Here is an 18,376-nt window from a genome sequence, read left to right on the forward strand (position 1 = left end):
CAGATATCAGTTATATTATACAGCAGTGACATCACCGCTCTCCAGATATCAGTTATATTATACAGCAGTGACATCACCGCTCTCCAGATATCAGTTATATTATACAGCAGTGACATCACCGCTCTCCAGATATCAGTTATATTATACAGCAGAGACATCACCGCTCTCCAGATATCAGTTATATTATACAGCAGTGACATCACCGCTCTCCAGATATCAGTTATATTATACAGCAGAGACATCACCGTTCTCCAGATATCAGTTATATTATACAGCGGTGACATCACCGCTCTCCAGATATCAGTTATATTATACAGCAGTGACATCACCGCTCTCCAGATATCAGTTATATTATACAGCGGTGACATCACCGCTCTCCAGATATCAGTTATATTATACAGCAGTGACATCACCGCTCCCCAGATATCAGTTATATTATACAGCAGAGACATCACCGCTCTCCAGATATCAGTTATATTATACAGCAGTGACATCACCACTCTCCAGATATCAGTTATATTATACAGCAGTGACATCACCGCTCCCCAGATATCAGTTATATTATACAGCAGTGACATCACCGCTCTCCAGATATCAGTTATATTATACAGCGGTGACATCACCGCTCTCCAGATATCAGTTATATTATATAGCAGTGACATCACCGCTCTCCAGATATCAGTTATATTATACAGCAGTGACATCACCACTCCCCAGATATCAGTTATATTATACAGCAGTGACATCACCGCTCTCCAGATATCAGTTATATTATACAGCGGTGACATCACTGCTCTCCAGATATCAGTTATATTACACAGCGGTGACATCACCGCTCTCCAGATATCAGTTATATTATACAGCAGTGACATCACCACTCTCCAGATATCAGTTATATTATACAGCGGTGACATCACTGCTCTCCAGATATCAGTTATATTATACAGCGGTGACATCACCGCTCTCCAGATATCAGTTATATTATACAGCAGTGACATCACCGCTCTCCAGATATCAGTTATATTATACAGCGGTGACATCACCGCTCTCCAGATATCAGTGATATTATAGATTTGCTGGATACAAACCTTCTGATGCGGAGGACGTGATCTGAATGAATAAAGCTCCTGAGAAGCAGCCGAGTGTCTGGGTTACGGTCATCGCCGCCATGCAGATGCCCCGGATGCGGCTGGGAGCGAGGCAGAATGTAATGAAGGAACCTGCGGAGAGTGAAGAGGCGGCTGTCAGTGATCCCTGCACCAAACACCATCACTAATCATTATATTTGCTCTGTTGCCCCATGCCGGGGATTTGTTCAAATTTGACAGGCGAGGAGTCACACAGAACAACTCGCTGTGAGCTCAGTAGCGACCAGCTCTCTGCTGCCCCCTATCGTTCGGACAATTACACGATTGGCCACTGATTAACGGAAGAAGCCGCAGGCTGTATGCAGTAAATGGCCGGTTATCAGAAAACTAACATTAAGCGTATGGTATATACACCACAGGATTCCAACACCTCGAGTATATTTATATACCTCCAATACATTCACTGTGAACGCCACGACAATGCCAGTCTACTCGCTGCCACCACCACCAGTCGATTATACAGGCATATTGGACACCTGATCGGTAACATATGGCTTCGAGGTGCAGTTACAGAACAAAAGGAACAGAACTATTACATTTTATATTTAATCCAAAGGGAGGTAGTGTTTAGGAAAAATATACAAAAGATTTTACAAAGGGGATAAAACAATACAGCATATACAGTCACAGAAAATAAAAGGGATAAACAGAAGAACTTACTATACCAGATGATTCAGTTTAGCCGAAGGAGAGCACTTCAATTGGACATTCAGTGCAAACATGATGTGTATCTCTTTGCACGAACCTAGTTTATAATTCGGCTGGATCTTTTATCAGCCCCTTAGTCCCACCTACACACCCTCCCATGTTGACCTCACATGGGCCGGGTTGTGGGCTGGTCTCAGCCCGTGATGATTTTATGAAATCCCCAACTTATGAGAGAACTCCTCTCCGGATGATTGCAGAAGTTGGAGATTAGCGCCATATCTTGCATCTGGATTTTATCTTTACTTAGAGCCCAAACATGGCATTGCTGTTGTCAGTTATCTGGTCACTGTTGATTTGCGACTCAAAGGCAGGGGTTACAGTTATGAGAAAATATGTATCTTTTTTCCCTTTTAGCCCCGGTGCTGAAAATGTATGTCTCATTAATATCAGATTTATACAAATTCCAATATTATATATTTTCTTTCGTAGACATACTGTCTTCTGAAGCTGTTCTGATGAAAGAATGTGTATGCAGGGTGACAATGGCTCTTTCTAAAGAGTCTGAAGTATCTGCTTTAATCTTCTCCAAAACTTAAAAGGCCTTTACCTGTCTAAACTATTTGTCCAATCTGCACTCTTTGTCTAAGCACAATATACCTGTGCATCCTCGTTCAGTCACATGACCCATATGTAAAACTGTGTAATTCACATATAAGAGACTAGAATGTCAGCTCTTGCAGGTTAATTAAGCTGGTTCACTATTCAATTTCCTACTTGCATTAGTCTATTGTACAATACTACATCTAAGAGAGTGTCAGCTCAGATTGCAAATGACAGAGGGGAGCAGGAAGGGTGAGAGGGACCATGGCTGCCGAGATTTTCATATTCTCTGACACATATTTTCTATGACACCCCGCCCACGAGGAGCTGCACTTATTTCTGACAACTGTGTATCATATCTTTCAGGGATTTTATCTGTATGACCTAAGTGTTGCTGTGCCGGGTCGGAGCTGTCACTGTCAGTGGTACCAATCTCATTATTTGCCCCTTCGCTGTACACAATATTGGGGCTACAATACAGCTCCCCAAAATCTACCGAAATCACTTTATGTAAATGATTAAAACCACAAAACAATGTAATAATTAAAAGTGGATTAAGAAAATAGCCGCCAAGAACTGGTGACGAATGGTGCATACGATGCCACAACGTAGAGGGTGATGGGCGACCAGAAGTCAGGTCCAGCCCCTATGGCTGTAGGACTCCATGATCACCTGCGGGGACAGGTAGAAGCAGATGTATAGCGAGTGTCACATGTATAGTCCGACATGTTCACTGCCCTTGCCGAGCTGCCGAGGCCGGTGCCCTACTCGACACAGATGGCGTCTCCACTCGTCACATCTGACCCTAATGTCCTAACGTTCCCGAAGTCACATAGAATTAATCAAAGGCCAAAGAAGAAGAACACCCGACTCAGTGAGTAAACTAATAATCATATATGGTGGGGCAGTAATAAAGAGGCGCCCCTGAACATTGCTCGTGATTTCTGATCTCCAACCCTTATCTGCACTTCTGCCCGACGCGTTTCCCCCGACTCATGGAAGCTTCCTCAGGAGCTATTAGTGGGGTCTTATCGAGAAAGAGCTTCACATGGGTCCCATCCGAGGACCCCGCTGGGATCAGCTGCACTTCTAGGCTCCAGCAGGATGAATCCCGCTATGGACGGCGTGTATCCCACTGCATCAGCAAAGACATACAGCACGAGACGGTGCATGCCTGGACCCAGCCGATATGCAGCGCGTCATTGCCAAACCATAGTGTAACCAGCGCCTTACCGCTAGATGACCCCAGAGCTGCAGATCGCAGCATTAGACGCACAGGAGGCTGCTCCTCCGATACCGGAGCACAGGGAACCACAATGATAGCGCTGGGTGGATGTGGGACACGCTGCTCCCAACAAAGATGGCGGCTGGAGCTCCCACCGTCCGGCCAGCAGAAGACACAGGTGAATTATTTAATAAGAAACCAATTAAAGATGGAATATTTGTGGCTGTAGGACGTCTGACAATGCAGTGCGCGATTCTACAGGCCGTGTGTGAGCTCCTGTCCAGGGACCCATAACCAGACATGCTGAGGTCTCCTGGACATTACTACAGCCGGGATGGCAGTAAAGAACTTGGAAGGAGTTGGACACAGTCCTAGGAAACCTCTGGGTGTTGCACACGTTTCTCCCAGGTTATCGGCAGCTTTGCAGCTCTAGTTTCACGGCAAATCGATTTGTTTCAAGTCTAATTTTTGTACCTGACTCAAACCCCCAAAAAGTAATTTGCTGTAGGATTACATCCCTACCGCTTCAATCAGAGCGACGCCACATTGGGGATCCCTTATGTATTTCCCCTGCCCTGTGGCTCCTCCCTTTACTTATTTAAGTCCCTCCCATTGACTCCTCCTCACTGTATCTCCTCCTCCTTCCTGTGTGGCTCCTCCTCTGTTTTACTGTCTCCTCCTCTTTCTTGTCTCCTCACTGTATCTCCTCCTCCTTCCTGTGTGGCTCCTCCTCTGTTTTACTGTCTCCTCCGCTTTCCTGTCTCCTCACTGTATCTCCTCCTCCCTCCTGTGTGGCTCCTCCTCTGTTTTATTGTCTCCTCCTCTTTCCTGTCTCCTCCTCACTGTATCTCCTCCTCCTTCCTGTGTGGCTCCTCCTCCGTTTTACTGTCTCCTCCTCCTCCTTGTAGCTCCTTCTCCTTTCTGTCTCCCTTTCATCCCTGTGGCTCCTCCTCCTCTTTCCTCTGCCGTGGGAGAACGGAGTACGAAAACTGCTCTAGCTGGGAATAAGCAGACATTCACAGCAATCAGGTACAACACAGGGTGGAGCAGCTCAGGAACAACACAGGTACTAGTATCTGGTTTAGCCAGGAACTGTCCAGCGAGCAGAATAGCTCAGTGGGAAGAGCTGCAGCCTGGTGCACAAGAGCTGCTGGGTGAGTCCTGACGGCAGTCCCCTTCTTCCAGGTAGGCCTCTGGACATCTCAGGCGCTGGCTTCTCTGGATGCCTCGGATGATAGGCTCTTGTAAGCTCGGGCGCATGGATGTTGCACTTCGGCTCCCATGAATTATCTTCTGGTCTGTTCCATTGCGCTAAATATTGTAATCTTCCTCTAAATCTTCTAGAGTCCAGAATTTTATCCACTTTGTCCTCTTCCTCACCATGGACCATTTCTGGTGGAGGAGGTGGCCGAGTTCTTCCTGGAAACGAGTTCTCACTGAATGGTTTGAGCGAGGATACATGGAGCACAGGGCGAATTTTCAGGCTGTTATGAAGCTTTAAATAGATAGAGGCCCAATCCACCACAACAAGGAGAACAGTCATTTCTTTAGATGGAGGCCCAATCCACCACAACAAGGAGACCAGTCATTTCTTTAGATGGAGGCCCAATCCACCACAACAAGGAGAACCGTCATTTCTTCAGATGGAGGCCCAATCTACCACAACAAGGAGAACAGTCATTTCTTTAGATGGAGGCCCAATCCGCCACAACAAGGAGAACAGTCATTTCTTTAGATGGAGGCCCAATCCACCACAACAAGGAGAACCGTCATTTCTTTAGATGGAGGCCCAATCCGCCACAACAAGGAGAACCGTCATTTCTTTAGATGGAGGCCCAATCTACCACAACAAGGAGAACAGTCATTTCTTTAGATGGAGGCCCAATCCGCCACAACAAGGAGAACAGTCATTTCTTTAGATGGAGGCACAATCTACCACAACAAGGAGAACAGTCATTTCTTTAGATGGAGGCCCAATCCACCACAACAAGGAGAACAGTCATTTCCTTAGATGGAGGCCCAATCCGCCACAACAAGGAGAACAGTCATTTCTTTAGATGGAGGCCCAATCCACCACAACAAGGAGAACAGTCATTTCCTTAGATGGAGGCCCAATCCGCCACAACAAGGAGAACAGTCATTTCTTTAGATGGAGGCCCAATCCACCACAACAAGGAGAACAGTCATTTCTTTAGATGGAGGCCCAATCCGCCACAACAAGGAGAACAGTCATTTCCTTAGATGGAGGCCCAATCCGCCACAACAAGGAGAACAGTCATTTCTTTAGATGGAGGCCCAATCCACCACAACAAGGAATACAGTCATTTCTTTAGATGGAGGCCCAATCCACCACAACAATGAGAACAATCATTTCTTCAGATGGAGGCCCAATCCACCACAACAAGGAGAACAGTCATTTCTTCAGATGGAGGCCCAATCCACCACAACAAGGAGAACCGTCATTTCTTTAGATGGAGGCCCAATCCGCCACAACAAGGAGAACCGTCATTTCTTTAGATGGAGGCCCAATCTACCACAACAAGGAGAACAGTCATTTCTTTAGATGGAGGCCCAATCCACCACAACAAGGAGAACAGTCATTTCTTTAGATGGAGGCCCAATCCGCCACAACAAGGAGAACAGTCATTTCTTTAGATGGAGGCCCAATCCGCCACAACAAGGAGAACAGTCATTTCTTTAGATGGAGGCCCAATCTACCACAACAAGGAGAACAGTCATTTCTTTAGATGGAGGCCCAATCCACCACAACAAGGAGAACAGTCATTTCTTTAGATGGAGGCCCAATCCACCACAACAAGGAGAACAGTCATTTCCTTAGATGGAGGCCCAATCCGCCACAACAAGGAGAACAGTCATTTCTTTAGATGGAGGCCCAATCCGCCACAACAAGGAGAACAGTCATTTCCTTAGATGGAGGCCCAATCCACCACAACAAGGAGAACAGTCATTTCTTTAGATGCAGGTAGATCCACGATAGAATCCATTGAGATTGATCCCCAAAAGCCTCGATGGAACTAGAAGAGGGTGAAGGAGTCCTAAAGGAGAAGACCGTGGCATCTTGTTCCGTGTACATGATGAGGAAACATATTTTCTCACATCCTTCCTACAATTAGGCTACCAAACAGAATGGAGCAGTAGTTCTTGAGATTTCTTGACTCCATAGAGTCCTACAAGTTTGGAATATTTTCAGGGACATATATTTGGTGCTTCTGCATCCAAAACTCCTTCTTAAAAGAAAGATCAATGTCTTTAGAAGGATGGTTAAGAAAAAAGTCAGTTTGGTATCCATCTTTAATTTTTGTAAAAAATTCTTTAGTGTCCAGAAATTTTCTGGACGAAGAATGATATAGTCAGTGTTAGACCTCTCTTGAGATTCAGGATGATTGGCCCCTTCCAAAAGATGTCTCCATTCAGAGAAGGCGACTTTATTAGCTAACAGTTCTTTATTTCCAATGTTATAGTTCTTTTCTGCAGATGACACGGTATGAGAAAGTAATGCACATGGATGAAGATGCATCTTGTCTCCAACCCGCTGTGACAAAATGGCTTCCACCGCAGAGTCCGAGGCTTCTACTTCAACAATAAACAGCAGTTCGGGATTTGGATGGACTAGTAATGGTGCGGAACTGAATAGAGCCTTTAATTGTCAAAGCCTCTTGTGCCTCTGGAGACCAGAAAAACACTTTGGTTTTCTTTGTCAGTGAAGTAATTGGTAAAATGATTTTGGAAACGTTTCTAATGAATCTTCTATAGAAATTTGCAAATCCTATAAAGCATTGGACGTCTTTTAAATTTCTTGGGGTAGGCCAGTCATCTACTGCTCTGATTTTACTGGGATCAATGCTCAGACCTTCTTGGGAGATGATGTGTCCCAGAAATTGAGTCCTGGTTTGTTCAAATTCACATTTTTCGAGTTTGATATAGAGATGATTCTCCTGTAGATGTTCCAGGACTAACGGGACATGCCTGCGATGCTCCTCCGAGGTGTCTGAAAATATAAGAATGTCATCGAGATAGACAACAACAAATCGATCCAAGAAATCTCGAAAAACATCATTAATGAAGTGCTGAAAGGTGGCAGGGGTGCTGCTGAGGCCGAAAGACATAACGAGGTATTCAAGATGTCCATATCTTGTTCTAAAGGCGGATTTCCACTCATCTCCAGGGCGAATTCGTATAAGATTATAAGCCCCTCTTAGATCGAGTTTGGTGAAAATCTTGGCAGAATGTAGTCTCTCCAGCAACTCAGGAATTAAAGGGAGTGGGTAGCGATTCTTAATGGTAATCTTTATTTCTCTGTAATCAATGCATTGTCGCAGGGTTGGGTCCTTCTTTTCTACAAAAAACAAGGGTGCTCCAGATGGTGAAGACGAAGGTTGAATGAAGCCTTTCTCTAAGTTTTCATCTATGTTTTCTTTTAGTTCCTTCAATTCTGGTTCAGAGAGATTGTAAATCCGCCCAAGCGGAATGGAGGCTCCAGGAAGCAATTCGATGGGACAATCGTAAGAACGATGAGGAGGCCGCAGATCGGCTTTCTTCTTACTGCAGACCTCACTGAAATGCTGGTACTGAGGAGGTCGTTTATCATAATTCTGATGGGAAATCTCAGATACTTGAATTTGTTTAGTAACAGGTAATTTATCATGGCCGTTGTTCTTACAGTACTCAGAGGGAAAGGTAATGGTCCTCGAGGCCCAATTGATAGAAGGTTATGGGTTGAGAACCAGGGAATTCCTAGAATAACTGGAAATTTTGGATAGGAAATAAGATGGACAATAACGGCTTCATGATGATTAGGTTTGATATAGATTTCAAATCCAATAGTCTCGTGAGTAAAGGTCCAGAAGATAAAGGTGATCCATCCACAGTTTCCGTATCGCTTGGCCTGGATTTAATCCTACCTGCAATGTTATTGTCAAGAGGGAATTGTAAGTCCATGAAATTCCCTCCTGCTCCAGAATCCAACATGGCAGAACATTGTGGTTTTTGTCTCCCGATTAGGACCTGTATGGGAACGACAAAGTGAGAGGATGGTGATTGCTCTCTGCCTTTATGCTGCATTACAGATGAGATGGTCTGCATGACCCGGTCTAGCCGTTCAGAAAGGTCTAAATTGCTTTCAGTTTTGGCATTTGTGAAGGCTATAGTCCTTTTATTAGGACTAGTGATGAGCGAACTCTCTCGCCACTGCTCAGTGCTCGCCCGAGCATCTCACTGCTCAAGATGCTCGGAGCTCGGCGAGTATTTCCGGGTTACTCGGGCGGGAGCTCGGGTCTCCTCCCTACATGTTTGGCGCTCTTTACAGAGCCAAAGAACATGCAGGGATTGCCTGCCATGCACTGTAATGCCGTAGCCATGTTGGTTGTGGCATTACAGTGATTGGCTGGCCGCACAGCGTCATCAGGTCTATATCAGACCAGGCGCCGCCATGTTCGTCACAGTCACTCCGGATCAGACAGTGTAGGGAGAGGTGCTGAGGTAGGGAGAGATTCACTTGTTTCTAGTTAGTGTAGGTATTCCACAATATATATATATATATATATATATATATATATATATATATATATATATCCATCTGAACTAACAGTCCTTCTGAGGACTAATTCAGCTGCATATAATCAGTGGTGATAGCAGGAGTTAGGCAGGCAGGCAGTGTATGTGGAAACTGCAGTGCATATGTGGCACCCCAGGGGTCTGGTTTCCACAGTAACAAGCAATGTTATGTCTGAGAGCAGGTGGAAGGTCCTTTGGTCAGGGATCCTGTGCATGCCACACCTCCTGCCCAGTCTTGGGAGGGGAAGACCTTCCCCTATATAAACCCGGGGCTGAAGTAGGGTTAGTCAGTCAAGGAGAGTAGAGACAAGAAACAGTCACAGGAAGAAACAGCAGAAGCTCAGTGGGAGCAATACTACTACAAGTCAGGGGCTGGCAGCTGCAGAGCTCGCCCTGACTGAGAAGCTTTCTTACCGGACCCGGCGGGATTGCAGGTCCTCTGGCCCAGAAACCCGAAGGCACGGTCGCACGCGTGGGACCAGCGCCGCCATCGTGGAGCGGAAGCCATTAGAAGGCCCCGAGTCATCGGCCATACGGGTGAGCACCACACGGTACACTCAGGGACGTGGGCTACTTATATCCGCTTCTAGCAAGGTAGCCAGAAGAGTACGATTAGTTGGGGAGGCCTATAACTCCGCCTGGCCAGGGGAGATCCCATCTGCTCAAGGACTGACCAGGCCCCGTTCGCTAGCAAGTACTCCGGGAGGGTCTATCGTTGTTACCAGTAAAGACCCTGAATTACACCGCACCGTCTCTGAGTGGTTCCTGCTACCCTCATCTTCCACGTCGGCTGCCCTGAGGCCATACCCCTCCCGTTGGGGGTTATACTATCACGCTGCACAATTCTACACCGGCCTCAGCAGTCTGCCCTGCAGCGACAGCTCCATAGCTGCAAATCAACGGGTGGCGTAGTCGACACTCAAATAACATCTATCAAGACTGCCACACACTGAGTTGACTCCCTGGGCACGGACCGGGTCCCCGCCACTCGGAGACTACAACCCTCATCTGATCCGGTTCCGGGTAAGCCCCCGTGCGCGAGACGCTGCGCGACACAGCAGGCCCAGGGGCGCGTCAACTTTGGCGTAGTCGGCAGGATTTCGTGCCCGCAACCACCGGGTACTGCGTGCCTGAAAAAGAGACTTTTAAAACTTACCATCCGTGAAGTTTTCCCGCCATCGGTGAAGATCCCGCCATCCGGCGCCATTTTCAGCCTTCTTCCCGCCATCTGTGAAGTTTTCCCGCCATCCGGCGCCATCTTCAGCCTTCTTCCCGCCATCCGTGGAGTTTTCCCGCCGTTGGACGCCATCTTGAGGACGCCGCGCGGGAAGAAGAGGGGCGTGGACTCCGAAAGCGCGCGAGAACTGAAGCCCCGCCTCACGTCCGGACGTTGCGTAAGGTCCTGGAAGGAGCCCAGCAGACGCCGACGTCACCGGAGCGCGACGGAAGGTCCTCAACCCTGACGATCTACTGCGGAGCCGCGGCCTACGGAACAGGATCATCGCAAGGTAGGCCACGGTCCACTAGGGGGGAGGAAGATGTCGGATGCGGAGGAGAGCTTCATTGCCTCAACCCCCGCCAGCGCCACCGCTGCTGCAGTTATGCCCTTCACCATGCCCTATATCCCGGGAGCAGCTTGGCTACCCCAGTACTCAGGGGAGTCACATACCCTGCATGACTTTAGAGAAAAGCTGGATAGCCTCTTCCAGGTGTACCCCCTCACAGAAGAGCAAAAAGTGAGCATCCTGGTGGCCCAACTAACCGGGGCAGCCAAAAGGGAAGTAAAATCCTGGCCACCTGGGAGGAAGACTGTCGCAGGGATACTAACCCGGCTGAAGGACACCTTTGATACCCGCACCTCAGCCGAGATTAAGCTTAGATTCTACGGGTGCAAGCAGCGAGCGCATGAGAGTATAAGGGACTATGCACTAAACCTACAAGAGGCCCTGAGGGCCATTAAGCAGACCGACCCTGATGGAGTGGGAAACGAGGACAGGCTGTTGACCGAACAGTTTATAGAGGGACTATATTGTAATGCCCACCGAACCCAGTTGCGGGCGATGGCCTTACAGGATCCCCATCTGGGCTTTGCACAGTTCAAGGACAGAGCCATCCGGGTGCTCCGAGAACCGGCACCGGGTGGCGTTGTGACCCACAGGCGCCCAGCTATCACTTAACACCAGGAGGCGGCGCCCTTGTCGGCAGGGCCTGTGGGAGCTGATGCGCAGGCTTTGGACAATGACCCGGCTCCAGACCTGCACCATCAGGTCCAAGAGCTAGCTAAGAGCGTTGCTGCGCTAACCCGAACTGTGCAGTCTTTACAGGTTTCCACCCCAGGGAAGATCCAGCTGGCATCCGGACCGGAGGACATCCCGTGGCGTCGACCAAGGAGGACCCCACCGGCCAGAGGAAGACCCAGTGACCGATACAGCGAAGACGGACGACCCATCTGCCGCCGCTGCAATCAACCCGGACATATGGCAAGGTACTGTTCTTTAAACGGGCACAACCTGGGGTAGAGGGCCAACCCCCAGGAAAAAGATCACCAGGCCCATCGAACTGGCGCGACAGATATGTGGGAGGACGTCCAGTCTTGCCTGTGGTACTGGATGGCATTCCTATGAGTGCCCTACTTGACACCGGGTCACAGGTCACCACCATCCCGTACGTGCTCTTCAAGCAGTACTGGAATGACTCGGATATTACCCGCTACCCTGACGACGACTTGAGTATCATCGCCAGCAATGGCCAGCCCGTGCCACAGATCGGATTTAAAGAGGTGACCATCAAAATCGGTAAGTCGAACTGGCAGCACAGGGACTGATCATTGTAGACATTGACAAACATGAGAGTCACCCAAAAATAACTCTAGGAACTAATGTAATTGAAAATTGTCTTGCAGAGGTGATTTTCCTTTTACAGCAGGTTGCCAAGAACGCCACCTCCGGCGAGCAGCGGGTGCTCCAGAAAGAGATCCGGGCACTGATGCGACGGCAACAGGTGGAACTCTCCGGTGGTGAGATTGGTAGCGTAAGAATGTGTGACCCTTTCCCTATTGCCATGCCCCCAAAAAGTGAAATGATGATTTGGTGCCGGGCAGCTATTGGTCTGAGAGGTAGAGATTACCAGGCAATGGTAGAACCAGTTTACTCAGACAGTAGGCCCACCATCTTGACAGCACGGGGGGTGGTTAATGTACGCCATGGGAGGGTGCCCATTCGCATAATCAATATCGGGAAGAGGGAAGTGTACCTGCCCCGGTATGCCACGCTAGCCAAATTATATACCATTAACCAAAATGCTATACAATCTGTGGAACCCTTGCCTCCATCTCACCCGGAGGAAGGTAACGGCTCTAAGAAAACAATGGAGGACTGGTGTCAGCAACTACATTTGGGTACTGACTCCACTCCCTCACATCAGAAACAGGGAGTCTATCGGGTGGTTCAAGAGTACGAGAGAGTGTTTAGTAAACACCCGTTAGACTTCGGGCGAGTCAAGGGGGTAGAACACCACATCCCCACGGGAGACCATCCTCCCATAAAAGAGAGGTATCGACCCGTACCCCCTGCACACTACCAACACGCCAAGGGGATGCTTAGAGACATGAAGGAGGCTGGGGTGATCAGGGATAGCTGTAGCCCCTGGGCAGCTCCACTAGTCTTAGTCAGAAAAAAAGACAACACCATGAGGATGTGTGTAGATTACCGGAAAATCAACCGTATCACACACAAGGATGCGTACCCCTTACCAAGGATAGAGGAGTCATTGGCTGCTTTAAGATCTGCTAACTTCTTCTCTACCTTGGATCTCACTAGCGGGTACTGGCAGGTTCCTGTAGCAGAGACGGACCGGGAGAAGACCGCATTCACCACCCCGATGGGACTTAGCGAGTTCACCTGCATGCCGTTCGGACTCTGCAACGCACCAGGAACCTTCCAACGACTAATGGAGTGTTGTCTGGGCCACAGAAACTTCGAGACGGTCCTGTTGTACCTGGACGATGTCATCGTATATTCCAAGACGTATGAGGACCACCTGAAACACCTGGCGGAAGTGTTCGAAGCTCTGGCGAGTTACGGCCTAAAGGTGAAACCCTCCAAGTGTCACCTCCTGAAACCAAAGGTGCAGTACCTGGGACACGTGGTGAGCGCTGACGGAGTGGCTCCCGACCCTGATAAGATCACCGCAATTAAGGAATGGCCAAGCCCCTCCAGCGTAAAAGAAGTGCGGCAGTTCCTCGGGTTGGTAGGCTACTACCGAAGGTTTATTCCCGGTTTCACCAAAAAGGCAGCACCTATGCAGGACCTCCTGATAGGCCAGTCCCGGAAGGCCAAGAACCAGAAGCCGCCCTTCAAATGGGAGGAGCTGGAAGAAGAGTCCTTCCGCCAGCTGAAGATGGCCCTCACGGGGGACGAAATCCTGGCGTACCCGGATTATAGCCAGCCCTTTATCCTCTACACCGACGCCAGTAACATCGGGCTAGGAGCCGTACTGTCCCAGATCCAGCAGGGGAAGGAACGAGTAATCACCTACGCCAGCCGAAAGCTGCGACCCACCGAAAGGAACCCCGAGAATTACAGCTCATTTAAGCTAGAGTTCCTGGCCGTAGTATGGGCAGTCACCGAGCGCTTTAAGCATTACCTCGCTTCTTCCCGGTTCACCGTGTACACGGATAACAACCCGTTGACACACCTGGACACGGCAAGACTCGGTGCCCTGGAGCAGAGGTGGATGGCCCGTCTGTCCAACTACGAGTTCACAATCAAATACCGGGCCGGACGCTCCAATACCAACGCGGACGCCCTGTCCAGGATGCCCAACCTGCCGGACGAAGGAGAAGATCCGGAGGGACTGGAAGAAGTTGAACTCCCTGCGTTCCACCGTCATGGGACTATCCAGTACTCCCACCGGGTAAGGAGTAAGCAGGCTGCTACGTTGAACCCCTTACCTCACTACAACTGGGCGGAAACGCAAGACAGCGACCCTGCCGTCCGACTGGTGAAGGAGATGCTGACTCGCCCGGAGGCTTGCCTTGAACCAGACGCTCCGGAGGAAGCCAAACAACTATGGGCAGAGAGGAGTCGACTGTTCCTTTACAAGGGGAAGTTGTGCCGCAGAATGGTTAACTCCCGGACGCATGAACTACTCTGGCAAGTAGTGGTGCCACGAAGAGACGCAGCCATGGTGATGGAGGCATACCACGACGGAGCTGGACACTTCGGGTGGAAGAAGCTGGAGTTCCTGCTGCGCGAGCGATTCCACTGGGTAGGCATGAGGGGAACCATTGAGAAGTGGTGCAGAGACTGTGGCCCGTGCAACCTAAGAAGGAAGGACCGTGCCAGCCAGAAGACTCCCCTGCAGTCCATCATCACCCGGCAGCCGTTGGAACTGGTAGCCTTGGATCATGTAAAACTGACCCCAAGCAGAAGTGGCTACGTCTACGCACTAACCATCGTGGATCACTACTCCCGGTTCTTGGTTGTCGTCCCCGTCAAGGACTTAACAGCTCGAACAGCAGCGAGAGCCTTCCAGCAGCATTTCTGCCGTCCACACGGGTACCCGGACCAAGTGTTGACAGACCAGGGACCTGCCTTTGAAGCGGAGGTCTTCCAAGAATTCTGCACTCTGTATGGCTGCCGGAAGATAAGGACGACACCCTATCATCCGCAAACTAATGGACTTTGTGAGAAAATGAACCAGGTGGTAATGGATCTTCTGAAAACGTTGCCCCTGGAAGAACGCAGTCTGTGGCCTGAGAAGCTGCCCGATCTGGTGGACCTATACAACCACATCCCGGTAGGTTCCACCAACTGTACCCCGGCTTACCTAATGAGGGCAAGACCTGGTAAGTTACCTGTTGACCTGGAAATGGGAGTCCTGACACCCGAGGACACTTCACCAGAAGCAGACTGGGACACAGAGAGGCAGCAGCAGTACCGGAGAGTACAGGAGAGCGTGGAGCGAAGTCTCTGTCAGGCTAGGGAAAGACAAGAGAAAACTTACAACCAGTATGCTCCCGCTGTTCCCCTGGTACCCGGAGAGCAGGTCTTGAAGAGGAAGAGACGGCTCCACAAGTTGGACGACCAGTGGGAGAAGGACCCGTACACCGTACTGCCCTCAAGCCACGAGAACCCGAAGGTTTGTACCATCAGTAAAGACGGAGGGGAAACCACAGCCATTGTATCCCGGGACCACCTGAAGAAGTGTCCCGAACAACTGAGGAACCCTGAAGAGGAACAAGAAGACCATCAACCCGTAGAGGAAAGGGAAGATATGGTTAGTACTGTGCTCGGGGACTTCCCTCGGTCTTGGACTCAAGTCAATGGTGCAGTTGTGGTACCCGTACTCACCTTCCTCCAACCAGCATCCCAAGCACCTACGGAGCAACAGGTAGAGCTGGAAGAACAGCCGGTCCAGGAGGCAGAAGACCCCACACCAGCAGACCAGGAGGATCAACCCTCTGCTTGCAGTGAGCCTGCCATATCCCTAGTGAGCCAAAGAGCCGGTAGACAGCTGCCCAGTTTACCCTTGACAGTTCCTACACCCTGTAGTTCAGGACTAGACAGTCAGCTCCGTAGGTCCACTAGGGCCACTAGGGGCCAGTTACCCGCACGTTGGAGGATTTGAAGTGTATAAATTGTTTTATTTATGTTTACCTGTGTATTGTTGCTTGTGTATAATTTTGTGTTTCTAGTTCTTTGTAGGAGTCCTTGGTGGATTTACCGGGAATCCTTGTACATAGTTGGAGCGTAACCCAGGACGGACTAAAGACTGTTAAGGACTCGGGGCAGGACAAACCCCTACCTGGTTACGTCTCCCTGTTTTGGTGAAATGGACACCTTGCTTTTCTTCAAAGACTGCACCCGGTTACGGACATGCCGTAACCATCTTTATATGTTTTTCTTATTGTATTATTATTATTTTTTACCTTGTTATGTTTTTCTAAAATATGTTTAGTCCCGGAGTACTAAATTTCACTAGGGGGGAATGTGGCACCCCAGGGGTCTGGTTTCCACAGTAACAAGCAATGTTATGTCTGAGAGCAGGTGGGAGGTCCTTTGGTCAGGGAAGGTGCATGCCACACCTCCTGCCCAGTCTTGGGAGGGGAAGACCTTCCCCTATATAAACCCGGGGCTGAAGTAGGGTTAGTCAGTCAAGGAGAGTAGAGACAAGAAACAGTCACAGGAAGAAACAGCAGAAGCTCAGTGGGAGCAATACTACTACAAGTCAGGGGCTGGCAGCTGCAGAGCTCGCCCTGACTGAGAAGCTTTCTTACTGGACCCGGCGTCCGAGGCTGTGGGGACTAATCCTTACCCAGCAGCAGAAACTGACCGGCAGGGGATTGCAGGTCCTCTGGCCCAGAAACCCGAAGGCACAGTCACACGCGTGGGACCAGCGCCGCCATCGTGGAGCGGAAGCCATTAGAAGGCCCCGAGTCACCGGCCATACGGGTGAGCACCACACGGTACACTCAGGGACGTGGGCTACTTATATCCGCTTCTAGCAAGGTAGCCAGAAGAGTACGATTAGTTGGGGAGGCCTACAACTCCGCCTGGCCAGGGGAGATCCCATCTGCTCAAGGACTGACCAGGCCCCGTTCGCTAGCCAGTACTCCGGGAGGGTCTATCGTTGTTACCAGTAAAGACCCTGAATTACACCGCATCGTCTCTGAGTGGTTCCTGCTACCCTCATCTTCCATGTCGGCTGCCCTGAGGCCATACCCCTCCCGTTGGGGGTTATACTATCACGCTGCACAATTCTACACCGGCCTCAGCGGTCTGCCCTGCAGCGACAGCTCCATAGCTGCAAATCAACGGGTGGTGTAGTCGACACTCAAATAACATCTATCAAGACTGCCACACACTGAGTTGACTCCCTGGGCACGGACCGGGTCCCCGCCACTCGGAGACTACAACCCTCATCTGATCCGGTTCCGGGTAAGCCCCCGTGCGCGAGACGCTGCGCGACACAGCAGGCCCAGGGGCGCGTCACATATAGTGCAAGAGGCTCCATTGAACATCCTGTCTGCAGCTGCTGTTCTTACAGATATTTGTAGACATAGCCCCAGATATCAGGGGTCAGGGTAATTTTTTTATCTCAATCCTGATTACTTGCTTAAAAAGCAATCCAGAGAACACCGTTTTTCTGCTCCATTTGCTTGTTGGCAGTGCAGAATACAGCCAGGTCCTTTCCATATTACAGCGATAAAAATCCAGAAATTTGTAGTGAACGATGAAAATATTGTCCTACATTGAAATTTTGTTGCAGTGTGTCAGTGAAGTTATTGACACGAGGTCGCTGTGAAAAATAGTAACCTACAGGCCAGCTATGTAAAACTGTGGTTTTCCGTCACACGTATCACATATCACTGTGGTTCAAAAACAACCATTTGTAGTGAGCGTGGAAGATACTGTCCTCCATTTAAAATGGGCAAGGCACGTGGCAAGGGACGGAGAACTGGACGTGATGGTGATGGTGCATGCAGAGGCCGAGGCCATGGGCAAGCTGAAATTGTGCCACAACAACCACCCACATCTTCTCGCCCGACCTTCCTGTCCCAATTCCTAGGGGACCGCAGCACACCACTATTGAACCCAGAGCAGTGTGAAAAGCTTGTTGGTTGGATAGAGGATAATGCTTCCAGTCACTTAGCCACCACCACCACCACCCTGTCTTCCACACGTTCAAGTCTCAGTAGCTGTGAGTCTGGACTGCATATTCCTCACCCTGATCCTCCTTCCTCCCACCATGCCGAGTGCCCGGAGACAACTGATCCCACACTTGGACACTCTGAAGAGCTGTTCACTTTTCCATTTATAGATTCGGACCTCTCGCCCGGTCCACTTGAAGCGGGGCAAGAGGAGATCGCGTGTAGCGATGCCCAAATATTAGAGCAGCCACGGCCACACGAAGGCGACGGTGGGAAACTGTCACAAGAGGCGGACGATCATGAGACACAATTGCCAGAAAGTCAGGAGGAGGACCAGGGTGCGGAAATGAAGACGAGGTGGTGGATGATCTAGTAACTGACCCAACCTGGCAGGAGGACACGCAGAGCGAGGCCAGCAGCACACAGCGGGAGGGAGGCAGAGCACCCCAACAAGCAGGAAGAAGCAGTGTGGTGGCCGCAGACAGAAGGCAGGCAACCGTTCCCCGTAACACCAACACGAGGGAAGTT

General features: G+C 49.8%; 1 protein-coding gene across 1 annotated transcript in view; it reads right to left on the minus strand.

The window, feature by feature from the left end:
* Positions 1–1,088: 1,088 nt before the first annotated feature.
* SLC15A5 (solute carrier family 15 member 5) overlaps positions 1,089–18,376 on the minus strand; it is a gene marked incomplete at its 3' end in the record, with an annotated part of 159,394 nt that continues 142,106 nt past the window's right edge. The window contains exon 9 of the mRNA XM_073669080.1: positions 1,089–1,220. Within this exon, the coding sequence (XP_073525181.1) occupies positions 1,089–1,220 (132 nt within the window). The remainder of the gene's footprint in view (positions 1,221–18,376) is intronic.

The sequence above is a fragment of the Phyllobates terribilis genome, unplaced genomic scaffold (genome assembly GCF_046119375.1).
Source record: "Phyllobates terribilis strain yellow unplaced genomic scaffold, ASM4611937v1 Scaffold_1923__1_contigs__length_190088, whole genome shotgun sequence".
Taxonomy (NCBI): domain Eukaryota; kingdom Metazoa; phylum Chordata; class Amphibia; order Anura; family Dendrobatidae; genus Phyllobates; species Phyllobates terribilis.